Raw genomic sequence first — 16838 nt, 5'->3', positions numbered from 1 at the left:
ATAATTAATTATCTTTGTTTCAACACAAATCAAATTTTGTTGGGTTTATGATTTTGTCTAACAAATTATTTTATTCTCAGAACCAAATATTACAGATTATGTCTACATAAATTGTAACTAACTAAAACTGCAATTTTAATGTAAAAAAAATCTACAATACCCATCATTTGAAAAGAAGTTTAAATTTAATTCAAACACCAGAGTTTTAGAAAGTCCCTATATTATTTGTTTTTGTTAATCTAATCAATATATGACTACTGCTATGCATGCTAGTTAAAAGTGCACACCCCCGGCCCTAATAATTAGTAACAGCAGGTGGGGCGGCAAGGTTCTCATCATCAGACTCTTTCATCATCAAACAATGACAGCCACAGAAGATCTGATCTCCGTACCCACCACCTGTACATAGATACAGGCCCAGGGAATAAAATTAGATCGCGGCCTGCAATTCAGAGAAAGCGAGGGATCGGCCAACTGCGCTTCTCGTTTGATCATCCCTAATAATAATAACAAATACGAACTCGATCGAGCCAGGACACCGGGTCAATACCACAACAACCTGTCAGCATTCCAAGCGGAATCTTCATCTCCAAATCCACGCTCACACCGGCCCCCAGCCATTTATACGTAGTACGGCCAGGTCAATATATACGTGCACCGTACCCTGCCACTCCAAAACTCTCTCTCGCGCGCGCGCACGGCGTGCAACCATATTCATATCAGGCAATATTAATCCAGCCATGGTAGTGCCATCGGCGGCAGGCCGGGAGATGGCGCCGGAATCGCTCCCGCTCGGCATTATCCCGACGGTGGACATGTCGGCGCCGTGCGGCGAGCTGGCGCGCCGGCTGGTGCGCGCGTGCGCGGAGCGCGGCTTCTTCAAGGCCGTCAACCACGGCGTGCCGCCGCGGGTGTCCGCGCGGATGGACGCCGCCGCGTCGGCGTTCTTCGCGCGCCCCGGGCAGGCGAAGCAGGCGGCGGGGCCGCCCGACCCGCTCGGGTATGGCAGCCGGAACATTGGTGCCAACGGCGACGTCGGCGAGCTGGAGTACCTCATCCTGCACGCCGATCCCGGCGCAGTGGCGCGCAAGGCCAAGGTCATCGACAAGGACGATCCTTCGCGGTTCAGGTATATCATCATATCTCTGGTTTGCAACTATATATGCATATGCATGCGTCGCTCCTCTCTCTACTCGTTTATTTCCTTTTTTTTTTGTTCATCACCATCTCCTAGCTCAACGACTATATATTTGCTCATGTCGTTGCAGTTTTTGTTTAATTTCGTCCCTAGTTGTTGATGCTTAGGGAGTGTGTTTAGTTCCTCTATCATCCAAAAAGTTCTGAATATGATCCATCATTTTGCATAATAAAATTAAACATCTTGCAATTTTTTAGCAAAACGGTTACTATTCTTTATTCTAGATTTTGGCCTTAAGATACAAAAAGGTGCCCAACAAGGCTTCGATCAAGAGGTCATAATGAGAACAATAAATTCTGTATTTTAAATAAAACTAAACATAACCTTGAAATTTTTGACATTTTGTATTTCATCATTTCAAAATAGTTGGTATTTTATATTTTGCATTCCATGTGGAACTAAGCATATAGGCTCTTAGTCTTCTACTCTGCAAATTTGCAAACGTCTCTATTTGCAATTTTCATATGATAATATTGTTATAATCACTTATGTATCTCTACATGAAAAATTATTTGTGGTATGTACATCTCCATTTATCATTAGTGTTCCCATGGGAGATTGGGAGTATATACCAATGGCATGAGTGTCGGTTTTTTTTTAATAACAAAGGGAAATAAATGCACGTGCTTTTTTTTCCTTTTGTGATTCTCTAGCAAGTGGATAAATTAAACCTGATGCGACGTCCGCTGGGGGAAAGACACCGCGGGAAGGGAACGATGTTGGTGGTGTTTAAAAGCTTGTGATTGTACTCCACTAGAACACTGTTGTGTTTCTGAATGCGACTAGTACAATGTGGTTTTTCCCCGTGCTCATTTAACCAGCGGAATAAAAAAGTTGGACAACGGAAATGCTAGTTACATATGATTAAGAGACGTCAATGTAGAGGGAAAATTTTCATATGGCAAAGTAGAGAGCTGATCTCCTCTATACTCTTTTTTTCGCTCTTATTATGTTCATCAATCATCACCCTCTATATTGGCATGCTATATATTTTACGTGTCTCTTCATTGATGATTGTGTATATACTTCATTCATTAATTTAGTCTTACTACCTTCAAATTAATGTGTGCGACGTCTCTTGCTTATGCAAGTATTGTTATATGTTGCTATATATGTATTGGTGCGAAATCTTTTTATTGTGATACATCATCCATTTTTGTGTGCTATGCATGGCACGTCTGCTGTTAGCAAAGTTTTCATATGATTCTAGCAAGTGGATACACCTGCTGTCAGTTGAGCTTGTGATTCTACTTTCTCTAGAACATGAGCCTCTTCTTTTGGCTAAAAAGTCATGGCTGAAAATATTATTCGCTAATTTAGAACATCATTATACTTCTGAATAACGTGACTATCCCGATCTTTTAGACAATCCAAAATTGTTGACACGAGAATATATGCTTACTACCTCTGTTCCAGAAAGAATGTGATTTTAGGTTTTGGTCTAATTCAGATTATCTTTAGGTCACATTAAATTTATAAGAAATGTTATCAATATTTACTACTCCAAATAGGTAATACTATGTAAATATATTTCATGATGAATTTGGAGGCAGTTGTTTAGTATCATAACTATCAATACCTCTTTTACAGTTTGGTCTTGTTTATAGGACAAACCTAAAACGTTTTTGGTGCACGGAAGGAATAATTAGTTACAAATGGGATATGTTGATGTCACGGCTAACATTTCTTATGGAAATCCACCAATTGTGGGAAATCCTAAAAAACTATTGAAGAAAACAAGTTTACAAGTTTTAAAAAATCTCAAAGAAAAGGCAACGTACGTTGTGTTAAGGGAGCAAAGTGGTGATGTAAAACCATATAAATTTTATGCTTGAATTTAACTTAGTTCATGAGATGTGAAATTGGCAAAGAACAAAGGAAAAGACAAAAGCAGTGTGTTTATTACAACTTTTTGTCTTTTTGTTGCTCCTTCGTCTATGTTATATATTGTGAACAAAGTTGTGCTTGCTTTTATTTTATTGTGGGTTTGTAATTTTTTATTTTGACGACAAGGTGAAGTTTCTTCTTGGAATTTTGGGCTTATGAAGTTTAATGTACACCATCACCTCCTCTACATATATGAGAGGTAGAAGCAAGAACATTCAAAGCTTAAACATGTCTTTTGAAGGTTCTTAACTCAAAAAAGATAATCTATCCTAATCCCTGATGATCAGAGGGTAGGCTACTGCAGCCTTAGGATAAACACAATTCTAATACACAAGGTGCTTGCATTGAGAGTTGAGACCACATTAGAGGGTGCAGGGTTGTTGTGGGTTTGCAATTTTTTATTTTGATGACAAGGTGAAGTTTCTTCTTGGAATTTTGGGCTTATGAAGTTTAATGTACACCATCACCTCCTCTACATATATGAGAGGTAGAAGCAATAACATTCAAAGCTTAAACATGTCTTTTGAAGGTTCTTAATTCACAAAAAATAATCTATCCTAATCCCTGATGATCAGGGGGTAGGCTACTGCAGCCTTAGGATAAACACAATTCTTATACACAAGGTGCTTCCATTGAGAGTTGAGACCACATTAGAGGGTGCAAGGTTGTCTTGCAAAGACAAACAAATATCGTATGCAGTGCTGAGCCTATAGTTGTAGGGTCACTAAAGTAAATGGACAGGACAGAGCACAAAGATTTCGGGTATTTTACATTCTGTTATGTGTGTAGGGGCGGAGGCTCATGGAGGCGAAACTGGGCCTCGCCCCCCCCTTTCTCTGTGGCAACATTACTCAGTGTATAATCCTAGTTTTAGTAGCCTATAAAACATATGTAACTTTTGTAGTTAGCTAATACAACATTAGTTCTTGTTGTTGTAAAAAAAAGAACATTAGTTCTCGCAACCAGCCCCTTCTTGCTTTTGATCCACCCTCCGCCACTGGTTATGTGCATGTACAACATATACAAGTGCACCTACCATTATCGGGAGAATTTTTGCCTATTATTATTATAGTTCCGAAATTTGGCATTGCTTATGTAATATTTAGATACTACAATAATGCCACCACTTAGAGATACAAGTTTGAACCACTAGAAAATGGTACGGCGTCGCGGTAAGAAACGGAATACATGCATGTTTTTGTACATATATAGCATGATGAGCGTATACGATATCACAAGAAGGAATAATATGCATGGCAGATGTGAATGTGAATCGGTAGCAAAAGCATTATTGCGGCATAAAACATGAGGATCAGGAAGGACAAGCAAGTGGTACCATATTTTCTGTCAATTTGAAAGCATGCAGAAAGGTCATTTCAGACCATCCTATATAAGGACCCAAACCGTACGGTGTGTCTTGGCTATAAATGAAATGATTCAGGTGGCCGTACCAACAACGGGTCTTTCACCATGCAGCCTTATTAGCGCGTCCAAAGCCCCCGTGCATGCTGAAAAAGGTGTGATGACAGACCATGTTTCATGTGTCATGTCGTTCCCCATTAGAAATTCTGTCCAGTACGTGACCATTGCAAATAGCGCGACCCTAGCTTAATTTACTCCTATCTGGCTCATGGTTGGCTATTATTAGTACGTATTGCATATCCAATGCAAGCTAACCTAGTTCATGATTGAGCAAGCATAACTTTAGCACCGGACCTGACATGTTGGTACATAGGAGCTAGTACTACTAGATCTGTTGTGAGGCACAGCAGCAGATAGATCTGTTGACACTGAAATCAACTTGCATGTCGGGCAATTTGTGGCGCACGACTCTTTTTCCTTTGCGGTGCATGCAGACATGCAGTCCTTGTTCTACAGCTGTTAGCTCGATCGGTGATTATTACTGGAGGACAGTCCTGAAACCATAATAAGCTTTGGTGAAACTTGCATTGTGTACTCGGTGATAAATATCCTTTCATCTTCATTTTGGCTGGTTTGCAGCCTTTTTTAATTTGGTCGCTGCGATTTCATACATCAATCAATCCATATTCTTTTCACCATCTCGTTGTTGTCGGGGATTGACAGACACCCCGATCCCGATCGATTACCCCAAAAAATATAGGCAAAAATGGAAGCACATTGTCCTCTTATTACCCAAAACTGTCGTCCTTACCGATCGACCGTAGTACTGTCAAAATTTGTAAAGGATTCAAATGGTTTCTGATGCTCTGCTCTGTACGAGTGTACAGTGTACACGCACGTACTACGGCTGATTTATTAATTTTGATCTGAATTTAGCATGAATTCGCCAAGCATTTGGTGGTGATTTAATCTCAGTAAGTCGTCTCTGCTGTGCCATGCATGTCTGCTGCAGTGTCGCAGTGAACGAGTACGTGGGCGCAGTGCGGCACCTCGCGTGCCGGGTCCTGGACCTCCTCGGCGAGGGCCTCGGCCTCAGGGACCCGACGTCCTTGAGCCGCCTCATCTCCGCCGTCGACAGCGACTCCCTCCTCAGGATCAACCACTACCCTACGTCCAGGTCCAGCGCGGCGGACATCTCCACCAAGGGCATCGGGTTCGGCGAGCACACCGACCCGCAGATCCTCAGCCTGCTCCGCGCCAACGACGTCGACGGCCTGCAGGTGCTGCTGCCCGACGGCCACGGCGGCGGCGACGAGCAGTGGGTCCAGGTGCCGGCTGACCCGTCCGCCTTCTTCATCAACGTCGGTGATCTCCTTCAGGTCGGTGCTATGGCTATGCTAGCTATCACGTTTCTTAAAGTTAACACTCATCACACAATAATCTATCTGTTCTTTTTTTTTAGAATAATATGATACTGTTCTGACGAATGATATATAGCGGGACCTTTTTTTCGCTTTTCTTGGCCATTATTGATCACCATGCTATATTGCTATGCTTGGGAATGTGCATCAGGCCCTGACAAACGGGCGGTTGGTGAGCATCCGGCACAGGGTGATGGCCAGCACCACCAGGCCGCGGCTGTCCACCATCTACTTCGCCGCGCCGCCGCTCGACGCCCGTGTCGCGGCGCTGCCGGAGACGGTGACTGCCGGCGCGCCGCGGCGGTACAGGACCTTCACGTGGGCGGAGTACAAGAAGGCCATGTACGCGCTCCGCCTCAGCCACAACCGTCTTGATCTCTTCCACGCAACCTCTGGCAGCAGCCGCGATGTCATCGATGATGATCACGAACAATAACAAGCATATGGTATATATAGCTCTCGATGACGAGAGACTATCTAGAGATTAGAGTTTATTATGCGACAGAATTTTGCAGTTTGGCAGGCGTGGCGGATGTTGCCGGCGTATTCCCTGGCAACTCTCTTGCGGTGCAGTAAGATAGTGTACTGCAACCGCTGTTTAAGCTACTCTGTGACGGATTTCAGGCTTGTATAGATGCTACTATAGGCATATCTGTGGTACTATATGATATTATATATTTCATTTTAATTTATTTGTATCTTCTGAATGCTACTCACTAGTACCAAGTGCTTAGCGCCGGCGGTGGTAAAACCTTTCCACAAACGGTTTTAGTTATCATACGCCTGTGTTGTAAAAACAGTACAACAAGAGATAACAACCGCTTGTGTTAATGATATAGCACAGGCAGTTAATGTAACAAAACCGCCGCGGTTCAGTTACGTAAACCGCCTGTGAAAATGCATTACCACAAGCAGTTCACTTAACTGAACCGCCAGTGTAAATGGAGGATTTACACAGGCGGTTTAGTTAAGTGAACCGTCTATGGTAATGTTGACACTTGCTAACACCACTTGAATACTAGGTTGTCATCCCCAGCATGACACTAGAGTGTACTATGGTATTTATACGCACATAGATAAATCCATAAGCGCACGGATACCGTTGTAGCTTTTTCCCGGTTAAAGGTTTTATCGTATCCACAGGGAAACGGGAGAACTGATCTACGCTCTAACTTATCCTAGATAGATAGGTAGGTGTAAATAGGAAAGATGATAGAATTGAATGAGAACAATATTAAAGGTAAGATAACAATGGGTGATAATATGGGAGTAGAAAGTAGAGCAATCTAATATATGGGCGATGGTAGGAGAATAGAGAGGATAACTATGATTTCTCTACTTCAAAGGGGTATGTCTATGTCTGGGACGAACCACGTGATAAGAATACACCACAAAGGATGCTTATCCATAGGCCGATAAACCCTACCAGTCCTGCTAACGGGAGGTGGACTATAGGGGACCAACGTAACTGTCACCTACGCGACCTACCACACGATCCGGCTAGACAGGGGATATCCACAAGTAATCTAGGTCTATGCACCACGTTTACACCTATACTACAACTCTAACCTATAGGGTCCTATAGATTAAAAGTACTCAAAAGAATTGTGAACCAGAACATACATGAATAGTAATTGCATAATGAAATAGAAGTAGATTACCAGAGTCATCCCATGAGCAAGCTTGATTAGAACTTGATCATGGAGAAGTACAACCGGAGGAAGAACCGACAGACCGGCCTCTCCTCCAATCCTCCCTCGCTCTCCATCTCGCTACTATCTAGATCTACTCTAGTTTAGAGATGAGAGGAGAGCTCCCATCTCCAAACCCTAGCTTTTGCTCTGTCTATGTAGAGGAAAGGTTATCCTTTGAGGGCACCTCTCAACTCTATAATGAACTTGTTCTCCTCCAGGGGCCAGGGGGTCTGCTTATATAGTCCCCTCAAGTGAATCTGGGCCGTCGGATCAAACCGACATTGATCGCACGATTTTCCTTGATCCTTTAGGTCGGTGGAGCATAATCCGCAAGGTTGGTTGTGATTGGTGGAAAAAGGTGGACGGGCGCCCTGTCCTTAAGCCCTCTCGGCTTCCCGTTCGTTCCCGTGGCTTCTGGAGTCTTCTAGATGATAGAAAATTACGCGGCACGTTAATATCTCTATGTAAACTGACATGTGGGCCTTTCCTCCATATTTCCTGATAACCCCCCTGCAGAAATAGACAAACACCAAAACTCGTGGAATTCTGTCAGATAAAACCCTAAGTCTGGGTGTTGGTTGCATTTGGATCCTTTTCTTTATTTATTTGATGATTATATTTAGTACTTAAGGACCGTCAACAGGTAATATATTTTCACAGGCAGTTTCTAAGGCTAATCGTCTGTGCTATTCTTTCTATAAATACCCCACAATCCTCCTTCCTCTTCGAGCAGAACTATAGCTCGCAGCCACCTTCCATTGGAGGCTATCTTGGAGGTCCAGATTTTCCAAAATACAATGGGGGAGGTTTTGATCTTCATTTTTTAGAAGGAGGGGGCTAAGAAAGGTTAGTTGATGCCTCTAATGCCTCTTTTTTCCCACTTTCAAGCTCAGTTTGAGCTACCTTTTGCATCTAGGGTTTCACCATGAGAGGGAGAGAGAAGAGTAGATAGGTATGGATTATATTTGCTCAAATGAGGTGAGGTTTTTTAAGATGGTTAGATGATGTCTCTTCTCTCCCCTTTTCCATGCTTCCTTCTCAAATTTGTGAATTCAAGAAATATATATGTAGTGGTTTCTATGAATGGTGTTTTCTAGCTTGGGAAGAGATAGAAAGATAGGTTTGCTTGTTAGTTTTTTTAATTATATTGCTTAGGATATTCTTCTTTATGTCAATTTGATTTAACTATACAAAATGCATTTTTCATGTATGAGGTTGCTTAAGATGGTGAGATCATGCCTCTCCTCTCTCCATTTTCATGTTTCACCTAGGATTTTGTATTCTATTTCTTAATTTTATTTAATTATGCACTATATAGTTTTCATGGATGAGGTTGCTTTAATTTAGATGGTTAGATGATGTCTCTCCTCTCTCCCTTTTTATGTTTCCTTCTCAAATTTATTTTAGTGAAATCAAGATATATATTTATTTGATTCAATGGTGTTTTTTCTTGCTTATCAATTTGATTTAGTTGTTAGGTGTTTTTTGAATTATATTACTTGGGGTTTTGTCTTTATTTTTGATGTTAGCTCCGAGGTCTACAAATTGGATAGATATACAAGCGGAAGGTTTTCATCTTTATTTTTTCAAAAGAGGTTGTTGTTTCAAAGGTTAGATAATAAATATTTTTAGATAATATTCCATACTTGTTTTGCATTGAGATCAATTAATTTACCAATTTTTCCACAGGTAATGATGGAGAGGTCCTTCTGGATGTATAACTTATCAAGACTACATCCATCATACATACCTCAGGTGCATAGGTTTGTTGATGCCGCTAAGAACCATGCTTTGAGAACAAAGACGAAGCACATATATTATCCATGCATCGACTGCAAAAATATTGTTGTATTTGAAGATACTGAAGCAATCATTTCTCATCTGGTCTGCCGAGAATTTATGAAGTATTACTTGATTTGGACGAAGTATGGAGAGGGTAGCTCGGCGCCTTATATAGTTGGGGACCCTACGAACATCGACGCCGATGGTCTAAGCATGCCCGATGATGCATTTCAGTTTTTCCACAACACACCCCAGAGCAAACATGTTGTGCCAAATGTTACTACTAGTGGTTTTGCTGGGGGGAAACGATGGTGCTAGAACTCATGTCTTACCAAATGATACGGCTGCAGAAGATATAGAATTTTTAGAGGCAATGTTGCATTGTGATTGTCATACGGAGTATTGTGTCAATAAAAGACCTTGTACTCACCAACTACAACTCACATGATTGACATGTCATGCTAACTACTTTCCTCCCTATTGCAATAAGAGCTATAAATCTAGTGTTCTTAAAGATGGCAGTCACACGATTGTGCTACTTTTTCAATAAGATCACACAAAAGGTAATTGTCCGCGATGAGTTGGAATCCCTTCAAGAATTCATAGTGGAGACAGTGTCATAGTTTGAGATGTGTTTCCTCCCATCATTCTTCGATATCATGGTGCGCCTTGTGGTGCACTTGGTTCCATAAATACAAGCATTGGGTCCCATGTACCTACATGAAATGTGGACGTACGCACGTTTCATGTCAATACTAAATGGCTATGTATCAACTCATACTCATCTTGAGGCATCATGATATAGGGGTACTGTACCAAAGAGGCGATTGAGTCCAGAGGACCATTCTACAATAGTGTCCTAAAAGACTAGGTTGCAATAGATATGCCTCTGTTAAGACATGAGGGTAGGCTGCATGGAAGTGGCAGGATTGGACAAAAATCATTCATCCCGCTAGATTAGAATACAGTTCGATGCTTGAGGCACATCACAACATCTTACATTAGCTCTTGATAATGGAGCATTTGATCGAGCATCACATGAATGAGCTTCGAGAATATAATCCTAGGCAAATGGACGATTGGGTAATGAAGGAACACAAGAAATAGTTGTACACATGGCTAAGGGAGCAGGACATTCCATATGGGGAAATAATTGAGGAACAATCCATCAAGGCTTTGGCATCTAGACCATTACGCCAAGTCACAACATGGCAAACCTATGACATAAGTGGATTCACATATTATACCGAGTCCAAAGACAAAAAGAGTATGGCACAAAATAGTGATGTTCGATGTGAGGCCAAAGATGACGAAACTGGTGATATTATTACATACTTTGGCTTCATCAAGGACATATGGGAACTAGACTATGGTATATTTTAGATCCACGTGTTTCGATATCAAAGGGTTGAAGATAAACATGTCATAGTGGATAATTATAGGGGTCAGAGTTGTTGATCTAAGTAAGGTGGGATACAAAGATGACCCATGGATTCTTGCTAACCGTGCTACATAGGTTTTCTATGCTGAACAGATTCTTTCTAAGAATGAGAAGAAAAGTACCGATAAGCCGAAGCATGTAGTTTTTCTAGAAAAGCAACAAGCAGTAGGAGTTGACGGTGTATCAGATCTAGAAGATTTTAACCAGTTCAGCGATATGTCCCTCTTTGTGGACCATCCTATGAAGATAAGAAATGTTGAGTGAAGCATCCCACAGAGTTCTTTGCCCTGGGTGCGCCCTGATGGACAAGAAAGAATAGTAGCGGCCTATATTGTATCTGTGATTCATCATGTAATCCATTAATAATGTTATAATATGTACCTTATGCTACCCTTAAGTGTGGTCATCATTATATTTGTGCTCCCTAGATTATATTTGTCATTCATCATGTACGAGTGACACATAAAATATAGATAAAATATAAATGGTGACAAAGATAACTATTCTGATCAGAATAACTAGCCACATATGATAATGATCAGCACCTCAACAGATATTCTAGCAAGTCACTAGCACGGAATTAGGATGAACTACAAGAATATTTCCTAAGTTATTCTTAACTATAAAGTCTAGCATATCATAGTTAGTACAATTATACTTGGCAATCATTGCGAGACAAGATTACGGCCATGCATAGTGATATTATCAAGGAAGATGAGAAACATAGCAATCACTCCTCTGTAATAATGTTGCTCTGCCTGCCCTATACACGGGAGGGGGACGATATAAGAATCAACGAAGTTGTCACCACCGCAAACCACCCCACGATCCGGCATATAGGGTACAATCGCAGATAAATATGGTATAGACACCACGCCTACACAATACTTATTATTTACCCACTGTACACATGGATAAACGTTATACAATCCTAAGCATGTATATAATTCCGATCTAACTAAGCCAAGCATATAACCATGATAAACTAAGAATGATATAATTGCAAATATAAACAAGTAGAGCAAAGTCATAATCAATATATTGAAATAGAGCAAAGTCATATTCATAATATTAAAGAACAATGATGAACAGATGAAGAACAATAGAGGAATTACCAAGAATCCTCTTGACAGATCCGGAAACCAATCGAAGATTGACTCCTAGTTCTAATCCTATTTAGCTATGCTAAACTAGAGATCTAGTTGATGTGGTGGCTCTAGGACTTGATCAGAGGCTCTTCTCCTTGGATGAATGAATGAATTAGGGTTTGAGAGAGTTGCCCTCCTCCAGGGGCTAGGGGCCTTGCTTATATAGCCCTCCCAAATGAACGTGGACCGTCGGATCAAACCGACCTTAATCGCGCGGTTTTCCTTGATCCCTTAGGTTGGTGGAGCATGATCCACAAGGTGGAGCCTAATTGGCTTTCAGGCCAGGGCGGGCGCCCTAGGGGGAAGGGCGGGCACCCTACCCCCAGGCCCGCTCGGCCTCCCGCTCGTTCTCATGGCTTCTGGAGTCTTCTAGATGATAGAAAATTGCCGCACACATTAATATCTCTATGTAAACCCGACGTGTGGGTCTTTCCTCCATATTTCCTGATAACCCCCTGTAGAAATAGACAAACACCAAAACTCATGGAATTCTGTCAGATAAAACCCTAAGTCTAGGTGTTGGTTGCATTTAGATCCTTTTTCTTGTTTATTTGATAGTTAAATTTGGTATTTAAGGACCGTCAACAATAACCAAGAGCATCAGCATCAACTGCCACATCTTCTGCCGCTGCCACATCCTCTTCATCATCTCCCCCACTGCATCATCACCGAAGGCACCGTACTGAGCAATAATATCGGCGTAGTCCAATTCTTCTTCATCTTCTTCACTATCATCCATTAGAACCCCCCTTTATTCATGCTTTGTCCAGCAAATATAGTTTGATATGAAATCTGACTTCAGCAAATGCGTATGAAGAGTCCTTGAGCATGAATATTCCTTCAAATTCTTACAACCGGCGTATGGGTGGCACATGAAACCATCCTGCTTGTTTGCCTCAACCACACCTAAGAAATAGTGCAAGCCAGTATTGAACTCTTTAGAGCGGTGATCGACATTATATATTCAATTGTGTGACATCTGCATTAAGTATTACAACCATGCACTTAGTTCTTCATGTTATTGCACAACACACATGACATCACATAATTGATTAATTCAAACAACCCTTACTACAACAAAGACAACCGTAGCTAGCAATAAAAAAACTAGAACTAAATGCACTTAAGCAACATAATTAGTTCTCGTCCTATCCCAACTAAAATAGACAACTGCACATCCGCTGGCAGGGTGGTGGGCTTCTTCCGCTGGCTCGCTGCCTCATCACCTTCAGCGGCAACCTCTTCTGCAACATAATTTCGTACATGCTGAACGTACTTTTCCTCCCAGTACCAACATTTACATCCGCCGGTGCCCACCCACTGCAATTACAACAAAGAATAAGGAATTTAAACAACATCATTAATCAAAACTGATAGAAATTAACCATATTAATCTAATGTAGAGAAATAACCCACCTCACGGTCCGGACACTTATAGAATATATGACCCTTGTTGTTTCCCACTTTTTTCACTCGGTACTCCTTAACAATCTTCTGCTTACACTCGCCGCAAGCAATCAGAGGAAGATCTGGCCGCAGACGCTTTGGATCCCGGTGATGAGAGACTGAGGACCCGGTGGTCATCTACTATATATCCATACTCATTTCTTAAACTATGTATATATAATACCAATTTAGCTAGACTTGTCAATTCGATGAACTCTATGCTCAAACTCTTTTTACATGCTCGAAATAACAAGTCGAGCTAACAAGTGAATTTAATGAACTATATTAATTAAACAATGAAATATTATATATATGGTCATTAATTTAAGCTATGGATATTACTGCTTTAAGCTATGAAAACTAACAAATAAATTTGAGAAGATTAGTTACCAATGAATTTGAGCTCAAAAAATGGCGGCGATATCACAAAGACAAAAACAACATAAAAATGACAAGGGAGAATGAAGTTAGTTACCCCTAGACCGGGAGAAACGATGGCGGCGTAGAAGATGATCACCAATGGGCGTCGGAGATGAAGAACTAGCAATGGCAAGAGCAAGAACAAGTAAGAACAGCTCACTGAAATTTGAATGGGCTCGGTCTCGGCCAGGGAAGGGATTTATAGCGTGGGTTTTTATTCACGGGCTGAAGAAAGAACAGAGACTAAAAGAGGTCTCTTTAGTCCCGGGGCAAGCCACCAACCGAAGTAAAATCTTTAGTCCCGGCTGGTGGCTTGCCCCGGGACTAACCGTAACACGAGCTCGGGGCCCCTGCCCGACAGCCGCCGTTGGGCAGACCCTTTAGTCCTGGCGCGTTTTAAGAGCCGAGACTAAAGGTCTTTTTAACCCGGGGCGCAAAAAAGCCGAGACAATTGTAAATTTCGGGTATCGTTGAGTTTAGGGTTTGGGTTTAGGGTTTAGAAGTGTCAATAATGCATAAAACCATATTGCATTAATGCAATAATTTGCAACCGGGTATCGTTCAAAGCCTTCTTCTGAGTTTAGGGTTTCGGGTTTAGGGTTTTAAGGTTTAGGGTTTAGAAGTGTCAATAATGCATAAAACCATATTGCATTAATGCAATAATTTGCAACCACCGTCTCATAGCGACAAGCGACATCGACTTGATAAATAAACCCATAAATGATGTATAAATAGGCAAGCATGAAAGTAAATCATGCCGTAAGTATTGCATAATATATTTTACATTATTAAAAACTACAAGACATGAATATAAGCATAGCATTAGCCATACCCCTACGTTACTTGCTTTTCCAGTGAAGAAAAACCTCGACGAGCACGCTTAAGAACGGTTGAGACCCTACTTCCTGGTAAAGATAAATATGCGGAACTACTCAATAATTCAGGTATATCATATAAATAATAGATACATGTCCTGCTTAGTAGATCATATTCCCCACATTTTCTAGTTGCAAAAGAACCCTAAAATAAGAATTCAGCTTCCAAGACGGCCTAAAACAGTCAAATACCAAATTCAGAGCAGTGAACTTGTTATTTTCATAACTATTTTCCATACAATAAAAAAAAGCAATGATCGAGTACAGTAAAAACATCTACATAAATTTTTCTACAACTTTGTTAGTCAGCACAAAATCTAATACGGCCTTATACTACCCAGATCTGAATCAAACAGCAGACAACAAAACTTCGAAATTTCATAGCTCCTAATTTATTCCACCAAATCAATTGTTTAAATACTCTGTGGAAAGATACTCTTTTTGTGTAAAACTAATTAGTTTATCATCCATTGACCTTCGGCCCTAAAGGGCCAAACATTAGATCAGATATCCAAATCCCGGGATCTATGCAGCTTAAAGCTCTACATCAAAACAAACTGACGTGATTTAGCCCTAAAACTAAATGTAAACCTGTGCTGGACGTGATGGAAAGGAGAGGACCGATGATTTGTTTCTTATCTACATAGGATCAGGACCTCTTCATACCTGTCAGCCCATGTACGATTTCCATGTGAACACGTTGCTGCTGCCTTTGGTTCTGAAACTCTGAACTGCAGCTAGCGAAGATGACCACAAACATTCAGCACCAGCAGATGCTTCTTTTTTCCCTGCCATGAGTTTGATGGAAAGCTTACAGAGAGGAACGTGGTGCCCTTGGACCAAGGACAAAATATGCCGCCGCCTCCTAGTTTTCTCGTGATTAAGTAGAAGGATGGAAGAGGAAAGAATCGTTAGCTTTGGTCGGTTACTGCTGTCGCTTCCCTTCCACTTCTACAAAGTGGACTCTAATTAGACCCTTATTATTTCCTTGCTTAGCCCACTAGGCCCATCTAAAACCAAATTATGTTTTTTTATGTTACATTCTTTCTCACTTTAAACAGTTTGTCCTCTAATTTAGTCACTTTAAAACATCAATCAAAAGATGTGGCGGAGTTAGAGAATTATGGAGGGGGTGCGTCCTTACAATCTAATGACAGAGTGATAATGTAACTTAATGGCAACATAGTCATGATTTAGCATGAATAATTTAAAACAAGCAATATTGATGTACATGAACAATAATTAGCAGTAATAGTGATTTTGTGCTTAGCATTTATCAAAATATAGTAAGAGAACCCCACAATTATAAAATAAAAGATTGTCATAGTTAGCAAAATGCAATCCTCAACCATGAAATCCTCAATGAGCTAAAGAAAAAAGAAATAAACCACTCATTGTAAGCAAAGCAATTTATATAACGGATCATTGAAAATTTGAAAATATATACATTACCTCTTATAGATCAAATCTACGCCCTTTTTCTTCCATGCTCATGAAGCGATGAACCACAAAATCATTGATAAATTTCTTTAATTCTTCCTTCTCCACATAGCAAATAAGTCTATTACTCAAGTGAGCATCACCCATGCGGTTACAAAGAGTTGTTTTGACAATCTTCATCCCTGAAAATATTCTCTCCATTGTTGCAGTAGCAATTTGGCAATACCAACACAAGTTTCAAAAGTCCATGTAACACCCTAAAATTTACTCCTTTTGAAATATAGATAAAATTATTTAATTTTGTATTTTTGTGCTCATGAAAATATAGGAAAAATAATATTTTTCATTAAATTAAAATTTATCATAAGGCTTAGCAATATTATTATGCATACATGCTGGTGCATATGTTTTGATGTGATGCTTTTTGCTCCTTTATGTGTTGATAGTAAGAAAAATATTTAAAATACGTTTAGTAGATCGATCTTCCTTATTCGGCACGTATTTATCTTTTATCTACACCAAATTCCTTGTTTTTAAGCTCAAATTTTTATTAGAACCTTCCTAAAATATTTTCTTTGTCACTCAAAGCACTTCTTTTAGTTCCTCGTCCATCAAGCACTCTCTACAAATTTTTCGGGAATTTTTTTCAGCTTCTGTTCTCACTTTTCTGTGAGTATGATCTAATTTTTAGATGCTCCAAACAATCTTCTCATGAGCTCCAAAA

General features: G+C 40.5%; 1 protein-coding gene across 1 annotated transcript; it reads left to right on the top strand.

The window, feature by feature from the left end:
• LOC8086321 (gibberellin 2-beta-dioxygenase 6) lies at nt 741-6304 on the top strand. Its single transcript, XM_002457731.2, has 3 exons — nt 741-1129; nt 5460-5826; nt 6020-6304. The coding sequence occupies exons 1-3, from the start codon at nt 741-743 to the stop codon at nt 6302-6304; spliced, it is 1041 nt and encodes a 346-aa protein (XP_002457776.1).

This window comes from Sorghum bicolor, chromosome 3 (assembly GCF_000003195.3).
Source record: "Sorghum bicolor cultivar BTx623 chromosome 3, Sorghum_bicolor_NCBIv3, whole genome shotgun sequence".
Lineage (NCBI taxonomy): Eukaryota > Viridiplantae > Streptophyta > Magnoliopsida > Poales > Poaceae > Sorghum > Sorghum bicolor.
Note: the sequence above shows the minus strand (reverse complement) of the source record. Positions and strands in the feature narration are given on the sequence as shown.

Coding starts and splice junctions, on each gene's coding strand:
- LOC8086321 (XM_002457731.2), top strand. CDS start 741: ATGGTAGTGCCATCGGCGGCAGGCCGGGAGATGGCGCCGGAATCGCTC. Junction 1,130..5,459: donor GACGATCCTTCGCGGTTCAG/GTATATCATCAT, acceptor TGTCTGCTGCAG/TGTCGCAGTGAACGAGTACG. Junction 5,827..6,019: donor ACGTCGGTGATCTCCTTCAG/GTCGGTGCTATG, acceptor AATGTGCATCAG/GCCCTGACAAACGGGCGGTT.